This window comes from Quercus suber, unplaced genomic scaffold, assembly GCF_002906115.3.
Source record: "Quercus suber isolate HL8 unplaced genomic scaffold, Cork oak 2.0 scaffold_122, whole genome shotgun sequence".
Classification (NCBI taxonomy): domain Eukaryota; kingdom Viridiplantae; phylum Streptophyta; class Magnoliopsida; order Fagales; family Fagaceae; genus Quercus; species Quercus suber.
Window position 1 is genome coordinate 891,148 of NW_027069587.1, and position 16,337 is coordinate 907,484.

Consider the following 16,337-nt stretch of genomic DNA (forward strand, 5'->3'; position numbering starts at 1 on the left):
ATAATTTGGACTACTAATTGTAGGGCTTTACCCAAAAATGGGAGCCCTTCCAGAAATTCTCAAAGGCCAGGGCTGAACCCAGGCCTAAGAGGGGGTTTGGAAATAGTTTTCAACCAGCAATAGACGCGCCTCGGTTAGAACCTCACTAGCTGCGTCATTGCCCCAAGCGCAAAGATACTTAGCAAAGTTGTTTTGCTCTATTTATATGTTTATCTAATAGAGCTCAGTATGTCATACACAAACCATGTGGGACTACTGCAGCTTCAACCATATGTTTGGTTTCACTTTCTCCTTTATTCATTGCATTTTCTTAATGAACAAAACGTGTTTCTCCACCAACTTGTTAGTTTTCACCAGTGAATCAATATGAGATTTTAGTTCTTATTGAATTCAGACACAGAAACAAAATGCATAAAATTTTCATAATCATAGATTTCAACTAAAACCAAGCGAGCTATATCAACTCAAACCGGTCTTCTAGTAGTAGCCATTACAACATTTATTACCACTTAAGATTAGAGATCCACGTTCCTTAAACAACAACACCATGTTCCTTAACTTAAATATATAAATTATGGAAATGCCTCAATTACTGATTGCACAGCATGAATGGTTTTCAGTGTGTATCTACTAAATCCAGCCTCCCCAAGAACAAATCCCCATTCTTTCAATGTCCTCTCTTTGCCCTTACTGGTATGAGTCATCATCGCCATGTCTAGTGCTAGCCTCACATCGGTTAGCTTATCTATTTCTGCTTCTTCAATCACAGCATCAACAATTATTACCTTTCCTTTGTTCTCCAGAACAGCCTCTCTGCATTTTTTAAGGATTTGGATGCAATCATTGTCTCCCCAATCATGCAGAATCCACTGCAATTCACAGAGGTAAATTGCTTAAGCAAAAGATCTGAACATCATTAAGAGTATAAAAACCTTTTCTGATCAATAATTTTACTTTACAAGGAGTGGCCAAAGGTATATCTGGTGTGCTTCAAATAATTATATATATTAAAAAAATGTGCTTCAAGATTCCAATAACAGTCTTACCTAGTAGCTAATGGTATATCCTTAATTTGAAGCTTGAAAGGATTGAAACTTTTTGAAGACCAAGTATGAAATATTTTAGTAAAATATTGCAGGTTGTTTAACTACGTGCTTTCTTTCTTAAGTGGCATCATACACACAAGTGAGCTACATAATAAAGGACCAAAAACTTAGGTATAGTTATTTTTTATTTATCTCCAATTAAATTCAACTATCGTGCATGCATTGACCAATGGTACAATGCAACAAAAGCAATATTATCAAGGACAATAAATTTAATTGTGTGATTCATTGGTTAATCCAATCAGGTAGTTGAATTTATTGAGAAACTTTAAGGCATAAGATATAAAGAATTGTACCTAAATTTTACCTGTTAAAGATAATATATATATATATATATATATTTGGACCATACTTACTTTCAGGAAAGCAGCATCAGCCTTTGGAACACTTTCAAACATGTCACCCCCAACATTTTCAACTCCGCTGATCACTGGTGCAACAGATACAACATGAGGTTGATCAAAGTTGATGCCTCGAAGCCATGGAAATGCCTTAACCAACACCTTCAAAGTTGTTCCATTGCCCCCACCCACATCGACCAAACTTTATTATCTGCTTCTCAAAAAAAAAAAAAATATATATATTATCTTCATTCAAGGACAGTAAATTCAACTATGAGATTCATTAGTTAATCCAACCACATCGTTAAATTTATTGAGAAACTAGTATAAGCCCTCAGGAAGGATACTTAAGTTTTACCGTTAAAGATAATATTTTCTTTTTGGACCCTACCTTCAGGAAAGCAGCATCAGCCTTTGGAACACTTTCAAACATGTCGCCCCCAACATTTTCAACTCCGCTGATCACTCCTGCAACAGATACAACATGAGGTTGATCAAAGTTGATGCCTCGAAGCCATGGAAATGCCTTAACCAACAACTTCAAAGTTGTTCCATTGCCACCACCCACATCGACCAAACTGCCAAGCCCATCAAACACCTCAGGGCAGCCGTGAATCATTGCAGGCACTAACACCCTGGCATCGCAAGCCATTGCTTCATTGATAAGTTGGCCGTGAGCAGGATTTGCAGCTGAATAGCTCCATATATCTTCACCATGTGCCACCTCAAATGATGAAGTATCATCCTCTAGAACCCGTGCACTTAGACTAAGCCACGGTGTTAACAACACTGGGCTACTCTCTAGCAAAATCAAAGCAGCCATGCTATGCTCTCCATGTTTCATCAAACGACGAGATAGAGGTGTTTGTGCATAGCCTGGGGAGCCTTGGCTATTGAGTGTCCCTTTGAATATTCCCCGGTGCATTAGGAACCTCATAGTGCGGTAGAGAGGTGAAGGGGCACATCCTAGAGTTGATGACAACTCAGAGAGTGTCATGGGGCTTCCATGGCTTTCAATGGCATCAGGTATCCCAAGCTCAATGGCACACCTGACTACAGCCATTTCTGTGAACCCAAGTATGTATTTCCAGATATCCACTTCTGCTTGTTCTTCCTCGTTCCATTTTGCCTCCCTTTGTGTTTTTTCCATCTCTCTCAGTTTCAGCAATCTTTTACTTACAGCTGTGTTGAGACCTTTCAGATCGAAGGTTCCTATATGTATACATATAAAGAAAGAACGGTATGCTCAAAAAAGAAAAGAAAAGAAAAGAAAGAACTGTTGCAAAATAGGAATAAGAATATACCACTAAGATCCTTTCACCATTACTTTTTTATATTTTATTGCTTTTTGTGGTAATCCCTTAAGAGCATCCACATCCAGATGCTATATCTCATCTTATTTTACCATCTCAAAAAATTACTTTATCAATTATACCATGCCATTTTACAATACACCAAACATCTCAAAACTCTATATCTCATCCTTTTATTAAAATATTATTTTTTTTAATCTTTCTTTATTATTACTTTTCCAACTATCATTTTTTTCTTTCAAATTCAACTATTCTTCTTTTTCAAATTCATCTATTCCAACTATCCTCAACAACCTGTCAATTTTTTTTTTCAATTTCTTTCTAACTATTTCAACAACCTGCCAATTTTTTTTTTTTCAATTTCTTTCCAACTATTTCAACAACCTGCCTTTTTTTGACAACTCAGAGAGTGTCATGGGGCTTCCATGGCTTTCAATGGCATCAGCTATCCCAAGCTCAATGGCACACCTGACTACAGCCATTTCTGTGAACCCAAGTATGTATTTCCAGATATCCACTTCTGCTTGTTCTTCCTCGTTCCATTTTGCCTCCCTTTGTGTTTTTTCCATCTCTCTCAGTCTCAGCAATCTTTTACTTACAGCTGTGTTGAGACCTTTCAGATCGAAGGTTCCTATATATATACATATAAAGAAAGAACGGTATGCTCAAAAAAGAAAAGAAAAGAAAAGAAAGAACTGTTGCAAAATAGGAATAAAAATATACCACTAAGATCCTTTCACCATTACTTTTTTATATTTTATTGCCTTTTATGGTAATCCCTTAACAGGTCTCTATTTTGGAGTGGTATTGCAAAATCTGAATAAAGATACCACTGAGATCCTTTCACCGTCATTTTTAAATTTTTTATTGCCGCCTGTGGTAATCCCTCGACAAAGAATTGGTCTCTAATATTTTGGAGTGGTATTGCTTTATTTATATATATTTTAAAAAGTATGAATGAAGAATGTGTTTATCGATTTTCATATTAACACATAATGTAGTTAGTTTTATAGGTAAAATAGGATTTAAGCTTTTAATGAATGATCAATAATAATTATCTATTATTATCAGACTAAGACAATAATATGTATCCTTTTAGTGTATGTGAGTTGTTATTAAGTTTCTTATTCAAGGAGAACAAACTATATTAATTGAATTAAACTAGAAGCTAATGATTTTACTTGATTTTATTTTATTTGGAGTACAAGTAAGAGAACTGACTTGCACACAAAGTAAGAATATTGCTCAACTTATTCTATTGAGCTAACATACCTCTTAACCTAGTTTTGTAATTGTAACTGTTTTGTAACTCGATGAATCAAGTAGTGATTAAACTATCTAGATTAATCAATATAGCAGCCCCACATTTGGCTCCAATAGGCATCGTGATGTCCAGGGCTGCATAATTGTTCAGAACCTTTGTGCTATTGTTTCTTTGGCTAATGCAAAGGTATGTGTTCATGTAAAACATGTATATGTATTATGCCTAACATTTTTATTGTTTGTTTACTGATTCCAAATCCTTTAGTCAAATATGGATAGTATCAAACACCAAATGCATGATATTTATCAGATAGAATATTAATTAGTCGATTTTCAGTTTTACTGACCCTCAATCATCTTTTGTCGGCCAGTAACTTATAATAATATGCAATTGGACCATAAAACTACAGGACTCAACAGATGCATTTGGAAATTACCAAAATGGAAAAAATATTAAATAATCAACACGACAAAAATAAGTAAAATACAATAAAGTACATTTGGAAATTTCTACCAATGACGTGGCAAATATGTTCCATATTTTTTTTTTTTTTTTGTGTGGTAAGAGCAACCACATCAGTTAGTATATTTTACACATTCACTTTTATACTAAAAACCTACTTTTTCTATTTTACACATCCATTTTTACAAAACACCCACATCAGTTTATCTATTCTATCACCTCTTTTATTTAAATAATCAATTTTCTAATTTTATTTAATTATTTCTCTCAACTACCCCCTTTACATACACGCACTCTCTCTCTCTCTCTCTCTACCAATTTTTCTGATTTGTTGCTCTCTCTCTATACCCATCTCTCTAACCATCTCTATACCCATTTCCAAACACAGATCAACTCTCCCTAGCTTGGTCAAGCACTAATCAAACTCTCCGATCAAACTCGGTCAAGCACTGATCAAGCCATGCTTTATTCTTAGCGAAACTCTCGAACACAGATTAAACCGGTCAAGCACCGATCAAACTCTTGAACATAGATCAACTCTCCAATCACACTCTTGAACACAGATCAACTCTTTGATCAAACTCGGTCAAGCATCGATCAAGCTCGTTCAAATCTCCCTAGCTCTGATTAGGCAAGACCCACGAGCTCCGATCGTTCCAGTCAAGCACCGATCATTCCACAAGCACCAATCGTTCCGATCAAGCACCGATCTGTCTCTTTGTTGGTTTGTCCGTGTGGGTTTGTTTGTGTGTGAGTGTGTTTGTGTATCTCTGTGTTAATTTGTCTGTGTGGATGTGTTTTGTGTGTGGGTGTGTTTGTGAGCATCTGAGGAAAAAGAAGATGAGGAGAGGAGAAATTACTAAGTTCGTTGTGCACGGAGAATAGAGAGAAAAAAAAAAGGTGCGAACGTGAAATTAATAAAATAATATATGGACAAGCTAGAGTAATCGTGTAAATATACACAGTTACCGTAGCTCGCGAATAAATATACACATCTTTACACATTTTTAGAAGCACTAATGTGGAGCATTTTTGAGACAAAATGTGTAAAAGTGATGACTTTTTTTTATTATATACAATTTTGCATCTACTGGTATGGATGGTATATTATTTATTAAAAAGTATGAGTGGTACACCACCTTTAAAAGTACATCATGTTTTTCTTTTTTAATTTATTTTTACCCCTTTAATTAATAGCTGGTAATGGACTATTAAAAGTTGCTACTGAATAAGCTATGTTTTACTCACTACTCACTCTCAATCTTGTTAACTGGTGTATCGTTTTAAGATTTTTACTATATTTGCTCATGAACACATATCTATGATTAGAAGTTAGGACCTACATAATTTAAAATGTAAACCCATATTCTTTTAAAAAAAAGTATAAACCCATACACTCAGTCTAATATTCTCGTCTAATAACATATCCATACCACCCTTATTAATCTAACTTAAATATATACTTAGACCTCTAAGTAGGTGATAAGAAAGCTAGCGTGTTGTGTTAGACAATGATGTTGGTTTTTACTTAATCCTCTGTAGTTCCATGCCAGCTAGATGTGACTTTTAAAAATGTATTTTTGAATTTAAAGATACAAAATAGGGTTTAAATCAAATGTGCAGATTGTGAAATGTAACTTTGAATTATGATTTCAATTCAAATGTTCAGATAGTGAAATGTGCAATTTGTGATTTGCATTCCCTGTAAAATATGTTGCTTTGTGGTGTTCTATCAAATAATTATCCACCTAATGTAAGAGCAGCTAACAGAAGCTTTTAATTTCAAGTTGTATCAAGATGCCTTTTAGTATCTGATATCACAACTACAACAGTATGCCAAAGCCAACTAAAAGGTGAATAACATTTATTGCATTGCAAATAATTGTGAAAGGTACATTACGGATTTTAGTTGACCAGCTTCAAAATAACATGCCACAAGTTACAAAAACCCATTAATCCTAGTCATAAAATCCACGTCACTAGGTCAATCATTACATTACCACCTAAAGGCGCAGTTTAGTGGTAATAAATTCTTGTAATCCATCACATTTGTGAGATCAGAAGTTGTAGGTTTGAGTTGAGACAAGCTCCACAATTGTTCAGGAAGTTCCACATCATGCATGAGGGTTTGAGTGGACAAGGGCAGTAACCACACTCTTAAACTCCCTTAAAAAATGTCAATCATTACATTGATATGGTTTTGATTGTCATCTGCTCAACCTTGAGGCAAATGCCTAGGACTCTCAAATAGAAAAAGGCATCATAATCTTCATCATAAAGTATAATGTATGGTATAAAAAGCTGAAATAAAATATATTTCATACTCATTTACTCTTTATTTTTAAAAACTGTTTATTTCTAACTAAACTTAATTAATATGAATTTTTCTCTTCCTCTCACTTAAAAAACGTCCCCTCCACCCGCCTCCCCCCCCTTCATATATATATATATATATATATATTAAAACCAGTTAGAAATACAACTAAGTAAATACCCCACCCCTTCCTATAGGGATAGAACCGAAGCCCCGGCCCCCATTCCCCGTTCCTTCTTAATGGAGTAATGAATGAATTCATCTTTTAATAAAAAAAGAACTTATCAAAAAAAAAAAAAAAAGAAGAAAAAAGAAGAAGCAGCTGTTCTATGGAAACAGAAAATATTTTTAGGTGTCATGGTGAAACAAGAAGAGTACAAGAAACCCAAATTACAAACAAACATTTGTAAAAGGCCCATGAAACAACATAAAATATTTTCGAAGGTGAAAACAAAGCATGCCAACTTGTTTTACCTCTTGGTCAATTTTCCCAAGCCACGTCCTAGGGCTTCATGCAATGTCCTTTAGCGCCAAATTCATTTTCAATCTAATTGATTGACCAGTTTTGGTGTTGAAAATATGTACAATCCTATTACTCCCCATCCATATGAATCAATCATATCTCTTGATAAACAACAAAATATTGATGTAGGCACCACCCTGGCATTGCTAATAATGTTATTTGATAAGTGGGCCTCTCTATATCATTAAGTGTAGAGATGCAAAAACCTGATATGACTTGTTATGAATGATGCATAATAATAACAGTGTCAATGATGAATTTTACCTATGTTACTAATCATGAATTTCTATATTTACATATGTTACTAATTATGATTTTTTTTTTTATATAATAAGTAGTAAAAAAATTTGTATTTATAACATTACCTCTATATTTATCCACATCTCTTTCAAAAATTTGATGTGCTTTTTTCTTCTTGGCAGTAAAAAGTTACTTCAATTAATAAGGGCTATGTTTTATATTCACACCGCATGTACTGGCAAATGGAATAGGCTAAAACAAAGGGTTAGCAATTAGGTGTGAGCTTGGATAGCATTTTTTTCCGTGTTTGCGTTTCATTTTTATGGGTTCGGGATTTACAAATACACAAACTTTAAATGAGACAGAAAGTTTTGAGATGAGACAAAAAGTTTTGAGAATTAGTAATTGTAAGGCTTTACCCAGAAAAGGGAGCCCTTCCAGAAATTCTCAAAGGCCAAGGCTGAACCTAGGCCTAAGAGGGGGTTTGGAAATAGTTTTCAACCAGCAATAGACGCGCCTCAGTTAGAACCTCACTAGCTGCGTCATTGCCCCAAGCGCAAAGATACTTACCAATCTGCTTCTGCACTATTTTTATATTTATCTAATAGAGCTTAGTATGTCATACACAAACCATGTGGGACTACAGCAGCTTCAACCATATATATGTTTGGTTTCACTTTCTCCTTTATTCATTGCATTTTCTTAATGAACTAAACGTGTTTCTCTACCAACTTGTTAGTTTTCACCAATGAATCAATTTGAAAATTTTAGTTCTGATTGAATTCAGATGCAGAAACAAAAATCAGAAAATTTTCATAATCATAGATTATTAGATTGCAATTAAAACCAAGCGAGCTACATCAACTCAAACTTGTCTTCTAGTAGTAGCCATTACAACATATTACCACATAAAATTAGAGATCCATGCATGTTCCTTAAACAACAACAACAACACCATGTTCCTTAAATATATAAATTATGGAAATGCCTCAATCACTGATTGCACAGCATGAATGGTTTTCATTGTGTATCTACTAAATCCAGCCTCCCCAAGAACAAATCCCCATTCTTTCAAGGTCCTCTCTTTGCCCTTATTGGTATGAGCCATCATTGCCATGTCTAGTGCTAGCCTCACATCGGTTAGCTCATCTATTTCTGCTTCTTCAATCACTGCATCAACAATTATTACCTTTCCTTTGTTCTCCAGAACAGCTTCTCTGCATTTTTTAAGGATTTGGATGCACTCATTGTCTCCCCAGTCATGCAGAATCCACTGCAATTCACAGAGGTCAGTTTCATAATCGAAAGAGCTGAACATCATTAAGAGTATAAAAAACCTTTTCTGATCAATAATTTTACTATACAAGGAGCTGCGAGAGATATATCTAGTGTGCTTCAAATAATTTTATATATATAAAAAAATTTGCTTCATAATTCCAATAACAGTCGTACCTAGTAGGTAATGGTATCCACTAAAAGTAAATATCGCAGCTAGTTTAAGTACTACATGCTTTCTTTCTTACGTGGCATCCCAAACGCAAATGAGCTAAGTAAATGAGCAAAACTTAGGTATAATTATTTTTTATTTTATTTATTTGTATTTCCAATTAAATTCAACTATCGTGTATGCATTAACCAATGGTCCAACGCAATATAAACAATATTATCTGCTTCTCAAAAAAAAAAAAAATATATATATATTAATTACGCATGCTTTCATGATGTCTTGGAGCGTTTCACTATAGAAAAATCTTGCAGGCCCACGCACAATTGCGAATCTTGCTTGAAGCACTCCAAATGCACGCTCTACATCCTTTCTATTCGCCTCTTGAGCTTTTGCAAATAATTTTTTCTTATGTCCTCGTGGAGATGGAATTATTTTAACAAATGTTGACCACTTCGGATATATGCCATCGGCAAGGTAGTATCCCATTGTATACTCATGGCCATTGATTGAGTAATTAACTGCAGGAGCACGTCCTTGTTCGAGCTCAGAAAATATAGGAGATCTTTCGAATACATTAATGTCATTATTTGACTCAGGTAACTCAAAAAATGCATGCCATATCCAAAGATCATATGATGCCACAGCTTCCAAAACAATGGTTGGCCGTGAGCAGGATTTGCAGCTGAATAGCTCCATATATCTTCACCATGTGCCACCTCAAATGATGAAGTATCATCGTCTAGAACACGTGCACTTAGACTAAGCCACGGTGTCAACAACACTGGGCTACTCTCTAGCAAAATCAAAGCAGCCATGCTATGTTCTCCATGTTTGATCAAACGACGAGATAGAGGCGTTTGTGCATAGCCTGGGGAGCCTTGGCTATTGAGTGTCCCTTTGAATATTCCCCGGTGCATTAGGAACCTCATAATGCGGTAGAGAGGTGAAGGGGCACATCCTAGAGTTGATGACAACTCAGAGAGTGTCATAGGGCTTCCATGGCTTTCAATGGTATCAGGTATCCCAAGCTCAATGGCACACCTGACTACAGCCATTTCTGTGAACCCAAGTATGTATTTCCAGATATCCACGTCTGCTTGTTCTTCCTCGTTCCATTTTGCCTCCCTTTGTGTTTTTTCCATCTCTCTTAGTTTAGGCAATCTTTTACCTATAGCCGTGTGGAGACCTTTCAGGTTGAAGGTTCCTATATATATATATACATATAAAGAAAAAACTGTTGCAAAATAGGAATAAAGATATATACCACTGAGATCCTTTCACCATTATTTTTCTATTTTTTATTGTCTTTTGTGGTAATCCCTCAACAAAGAATTGGTCTCTGTTTTGGAGTGGTATTGCTTTATATATATATATATATATATACACACACACACATATTAAAAAGAGTGCGTGAAGAATGCGTTTATTGATTTTCATGTTAGCGCATTATGTTGTTAGTGTTATAGATGCAGTAGGATTTAAGCTTTTGATGTATGGTCCTTTATAGTTGCTCATTATTATTAGACTAAGACAAAAATAAGTATTTTTTTGGAGTACACAAGTTGATCTTAAGTTTCTCATTCAAGGAGAACAAACTATACGTTGAATTAAACTAGAAGCTGTTAATTTTTTTAGGTAGATAATTTAAGAACCTACTAATATTTACCTTATAAGATGCTTGAGACAATCTAATACTTATCTTGCTTGATATTTATACAATTTTCCACTTGGCTAAAATTTCATATAGTTTGTTAAATATTAGCTCTAAATAGAGTAACATAAGAACATGAGGTTACGTGGTTCAATCTAACGATTTATGTCCACAGAGAAAATCCTCCTACATCTTTATTAATAAGAGTGAAGTACGAATCATGTGTTATAATGAACCCAATATAGGTGTATATAATAAGTTAAACTCTAGAGTAACAATACATTAACTATAGTTAATAGATTTGTAGTACAAGTAGGAGATTTGACTTACATACAAAGTAGTCATTGAGTAGGGGCGGAACTACCTTTGGACCGAGGGGGGCAATGGCCCCCTCTAAATTTAAAGAAAAAAAAATTATATATTTATAAATGTGTGTGTGTATTAACTTTAGCAATTTTGTTCTATAAAATTACATTTTATTTTCTTTTAACAATATCATTGATTCTTTTAAAAGTAATGCTATACTCACAAACTTTTTTATAACATTTTTACAAACCTTTTTGGTAGCAAATTTTTATTGGTTCGTATATGGGCACACCACTTACATAATTTTTTTACTTACCAGTAACCACTTATTATATAAGTAATTTATAAAAAAATTACAGCTCTAGTATTTTCCTCATTTTAGTGATCATAAAAAAATTTATAGATCTAAAATCTAAAACAAAATATACAAGTCCAAAAAAAAAAAAAAATGCTCAACAACAAAAATTACTAGTAAAACTAAAAACAAAATTAAGCTCGATTAACTAATTTTATCCAAAATAAATAACCTTGACTTTTAAAAAAATTCGCAATGGATGATGTTGTTGTTGTTGTTGTTGTTTTTTTTTTTTTTTGGTTATTTTTTTTTTTTTAAATATGGGGTAGTTTTGGTTGTGTACATGTACATAGGGTAATGAGAAGTTTTATAGAATATATGGTAGTTTTATAAACATAGGTAGTTTTTTTTTTTGTCAATTTATTGCTTTAAACCCATTTCTTATGTTTTAGAAATAATGATAAATTAATTAAATTAGAGGTATTTTTGACAATAAAAAAAATGTAATAGCTAACTTTCCAAATCCTCTTAATATATAGAGATTAAAAGTTGCTACTGAATGGGCTAGGTTTTATTCACTCCCCACTCTCTTTCTTGTTAACTGCTTGGTTTTGGGAGCCTTGTAGGATTCTCATAGGCTAGATAATTTTCAACCATTAATGGAAACTAGCGTCTTGATTAGAACCATACCTATGAGTCTATGACTGTTATCAGTGCTATGGATTGGATAAGAGAACTGAATATTAAGATATGAGTTGAATATTAGTTAATTGGTATACCGTTTTAAGATTTTTACTATCTCTGTTCATGAAAACACATATCTTTGATTAGAATTTAGGATTTATGTAAGTTAAAATGAAAACCCCATACTCCTTTTTTATTTTTTATTTTTATAAAAAAGTAAACTCATACACTCAGTCTAATATTCTCACTTTTAATTACATATTCATACCATCCTTATTAATCTAACTTAAATGTACACTTAGACCTCTAACCTTCTATAGAATAAAAAATTCTTGAGTTGGTTTGTGCTAAAAGAAAAATTACATTTTAAACCCTACAATTTAGGGGTGTAAGTGTGTAACAAATAAAACCTGATATTAAGGTAAAAAAATTAAACGTTAACCCTAAGTTTATTGACAACAAATGTAGTTATGTCAACTGTCAAGGTCAAGATGGAATGGTGCATTGCATTGTGTAAAAAAAAAGAAAAAAGAAAAAGAAAGAAAGAATAGCAATCCGTTTGATTGGAGAGAGAGAGAGAGAGAGAGAGAGGAACACAAATATGACAAGTCTACCAACTCCAACAGCAAAGAATTAGGAAAATTAAATACACAAGGAATTAAAGCAACTTGTTTTTACTAATAATAATTGGGATGTTGTCTATAATTCTTTTGTATAAAGAAGTCCTTGCATCAAAAGAATACATTTGATCATATATGGTCCCATGTGTTTTTATAATGCTATGTATGGTCCCATGTGTTTTGTCATGTTCTGGTCCAATATGTAGATATTATATTATCAAGTTGATGTTGAAGAAGTGATGCATAGATAATAATGTTAAAACGTGTTGGGCATGTGCATGTCTTGATAGTTGGCATATTAGTTTGATGCATAAGTTAAACATGTGTTGATTTGTTGTTTTGTCTTACAAATTATTTGAATGCAAGCCGTGAAGAGGGATGGAAGGATGTCTCTTTCTTTTCATCAGTATGGTGGGTAGAAACTTTCTTGAAGACCCTTAGGCTAAGGGCTCTATAAGAGGGAAAGTGGACATGTCTTATAAGGAAGATTTGATTAATTGACACTAATATTGAAATATGTTATATTCTTAAGGAGTTTGGAGTTAATGATGTCGTGGAGTTATATTACAGGGAGCTTAATAGTGTGTATGTTGGAAGGTGAAATAGGGTGGATGAAAAATAAGAGAGTGTTGTTTGGTAAAGAGGGAGGGAGAGAAAATTTTTTGGTGGAGCTCAGGAATTTTCCACCTAGGCCAACCCAAAACTTGTCTCTCCAAAATGAAGAGAAAACATGGTGAGAGGAGTTTGATGGGTAAATGACGAAATTGCCCATTGCACAAATTTCATCCAGTTGCCTTGGTTTTTTTTTTTACCTGCTTTCCTAGGCGTTTGGACCTTTTAAGGCATTTATTATTATTATTATTATTATAATTATTATTATTTTCACTTCCTGGGAACATTTTTTTTTAATCTTTTGATTTCTTGGGCCGTACGTGGTGTTATGTTTTGTCTTTTTAAAAAAAATTAGACATGAATTTTTTTTGGGACATAATTTTTATTATTTAATAAATTTGGGTGATTGCTTTTTTTTTTTTTTTTAATTTTTTTTAATAATGCTTGTCACTTTTTTTTTTAATTATGTATTATTTTTTAACAAGAGAATATGAGTAAATTTATACAAGCTCACTTTTTCTATCCTCTACTTTTTCACTCCCAACCAAACAAAAAAGAGAGAAATTAAAATCTTTTTAATCCTTCCACTTGTCTATCTTCTCACAATTTTTTATTCTTTCACTTTTTCACACCAACTAAATAGACCCTAAAAGTGAGTACGTACTGTGGATGAAGGTTAATTTGAAAGCTAGCCAGGCTTTACTGACGTAGGTGATAACCTTGCTAGCTAGCGTGTATTGGTGTTAGACAATGATGTTTTTGCTTAATCCTCGGGCTAAGTGCTTTATAGAAGGGAAATGTATTTTTGAATTTAAAGATACAATATAGGGTTTAAATCAAATGTGCAGATCATGAAATGTAATTTTGAATTATGATTTCAATTCAAATGTTCACATAGTGAAATGTTCAGTTTGTGATTTGCCTTCCCTGTGAAATATGTTACTTTGTGGCGTTCTATATAATTATTCACCTAACGTAAGAGCTGGTAACAAATGCTTTTAGTTTCAAGTTGTATCAAGATGCCTTTTAGTATTTGATATCACAACCACAATAGTATGCCAAAGCCACATAAAAGGTGAATAACACCTATTACATTGCAAATAATTAATTGTGAAAGGTACATAATGGATTTTAGTTAACCATCTTCAATATAATATGCTACAAGTTACAAAAACCCATTAATCCTAGTCACAAGATCCACATTACTAGGTCAACCATTATATTACGACCTCCACCTGAGTGCGTGGTTTAGTGGTTAAAAACTCTTATAATCCATTATGTTTGCAAGTTTAGAAGTTGTAAGTTTGAGTAGTGGCAAGTTCCACTATCACTTGAGTAGTTCCACACTATACATGAGGGTTTGAGTGGACAAGAGTAGTAACTACACTCATGAGCTCTTTTTTTGATCAGTGTGTACTCATGGATTACTCGAGCAGTTCCACACTATGCATGAGGTTTTGAGTGGACAAGAGTAGTAACTACACTCATGAGCTCTTTTTTTGATCAGTGTGTACACATGTATTGTTTTCATAAATTAAAATCATGAAAATGATAGCCGAGTTCATGTAAAAATATGCTACTAATCACAAATTTCTATATTAATAAGTTATGAAATAAATTTGTAAAAATATTTGTACCCTAGCATAATACTCCCATATATATCCACATCTCTTTCAAAAATTTCTAGATGTGCTTTTTTTCTTGGTAATAAAGAGTTACTGCAATTAATAAGCGCTATTTTTTACAGGGTGGCGGTTGTGTCCAGTAGCCAGTTCCACTAGACACGTTGATTGGACACATTCATATCGCAACCTGTCCAATCCACTTAACACAAGTCGTTCCCTTTTTTATATTCACATGACGTGTACTGGTAAATGGAATAGGCTAAAACAAAAGGTTAGCAATTATATAAATGAGACAAAAAGTTTTAAGAACTAGATATTGTAGGACTTTACCCAGAAAAGGGAGCCCTTCCAGAAATTCTCAAAGGCCAAGGCTGAACCTAGGCCTAAGTGCAGAACAAGAGTAAATAATCGCAAACAATCGTTATCACTACCCTAAGCTATATTCATCCATTATCAATAACAAAAGTAAAGTTTAAGAGTAGGGAAGAGAGATGCAAACACAAGATAACACCAAGACGTGTTATTGAAGAAGTAATCAAAGAACTTGGCGAAAAACCTCTCTGCGACCCTTCAAGTTGAAATCAATCTACTAGAGAATAAAATTGGAGTACATGAATAATAAAAAACCCTCCAAGCCTAGTTTATCCCATGTACTTGAGCCTCCAAGCTCTTGCTACCAACTGGCTTCTCGGAACCTTATTTTCTCTAACTTTCCAGATCTCGCAATTTAGCCTGATTGCATTTGCCAATGAATGACTCATTCCAATACTTCTCAACAGCACCAAAATCTCATTTGACCCTCAGAATGGGTGTGGTAAATGTTCGAGTTATCAACCTCTTAAAGATCTAGAAATAGAGAGGTAGGAGTTGAGGAAAACCACAAGGAAATGTATAAATGATTGTGGGAATAACAATCTCTAACTCTCAAGTGTATTTTCTAGGGTTTTCTCTCTGGTAATGAGGGTATATATAATGTGGGTAAAGACTTAGTAAAACAAAACATAACTTTTTGTCAAACAGAATGTTTTGTGAGTACTTCTCAAGTTTTGTGAGTACTTCGCAAGTTGACCTTACTTTCTAGTCATGTGCTCTACACGTGGCTCTTTCGCGAGACACTAGTGAAATCCATTTGTTTATCCTTTTAAGCTTGAAGAAATTACAATAAAATTTAGTACGAAATTAAAGCCAATATAAAATAGTTGTAAATTACAACTTTAAAGTTTTCGTTTTCATCCTCCAGCAATAGACGGGTCTCAGTTAGAACCTCACTAGCTGCATCATTGCCTTGAGTGCAAAGATGCTTAGACAAATGCTTTTGCTCTATTTTTATATTTATCTAATAGAGCTCAATATGTCATACACAAACCATGTGGGACTACTGCAGCTTCAACCATATGCTTGGTTTCGCTTTCTCTTTTATTCATTGCATTTTCTTAATTAACAAAACGTGTTTCTCAACCAACTTGTTAGTTTTTACCAATAAATTAATACGAGATTAATATTTCTTTGGATTGAGTTCAGATGCAGAAACAAA

The 16,337-nt window shown here is 33.7% G+C and overlaps 2 protein-coding genes and 2 non-coding genes across 4 annotated transcripts; all 4 read right to left on the minus strand.

Moving 5' to 3' along the window:
• Positions 1 to 23: 23 nt before the first annotated feature.
• On the minus strand, positions 24 to 176 carry LOC112000823 (U4 spliceosomal RNA). Its single transcript, XR_010629950.1, has one exon. It is a non-coding gene; the product is annotated as a U4 spliceosomal RNA (small nuclear RNA).
• A 222-nt stretch (positions 177 to 398) lies between these two features.
• Positions 399 to 2,682, minus strand: LOC112000803 (acetylserotonin O-methyltransferase). Its single transcript, XM_065775930.1, has 2 exons — positions 1,839 to 2,682; positions 399 to 869 (listed from the first exon to the last, which is right to left on the minus strand). Exons 1-2 carry the CDS (start codon positions 2,595 to 2,597, stop codon positions 573 to 575), a joined length of 1,056 nt encoding a protein of 351 aa, XP_065632002.1. The 5' UTR covers positions 2,598 to 2,682; the 3' UTR covers positions 399 to 572.
• A 5,292-nt stretch (positions 2,683 to 7,974) lies between these two features.
• LOC112000824 (U4 spliceosomal RNA) lies at positions 7,975 to 8,127 on the minus strand. The gene has a single exon (XR_010629955.1). It is a non-coding gene; the product is annotated as a U4 spliceosomal RNA (small nuclear RNA).
• A 246-nt stretch (positions 8,128 to 8,373) lies between these two features.
• On the minus strand, positions 8,374 to 10,167 carry LOC112000800 (acetylserotonin O-methyltransferase-like). The gene is made up of 2 exons (XM_024032967.2): positions 9,449 to 10,167; positions 8,374 to 8,873 (listed from the first exon to the last, which is right to left on the minus strand). The coding sequence occupies exons 1-2, from the start codon at positions 10,150 to 10,152 to the stop codon at positions 8,540 to 8,542; spliced, it is 1,038 nt and encodes a 345-aa protein (XP_023888735.2). The 5' UTR covers positions 10,153 to 10,167; the 3' UTR covers positions 8,374 to 8,539.
• Positions 10,168 to 16,337: the final 6,170 nt, after the last annotated feature.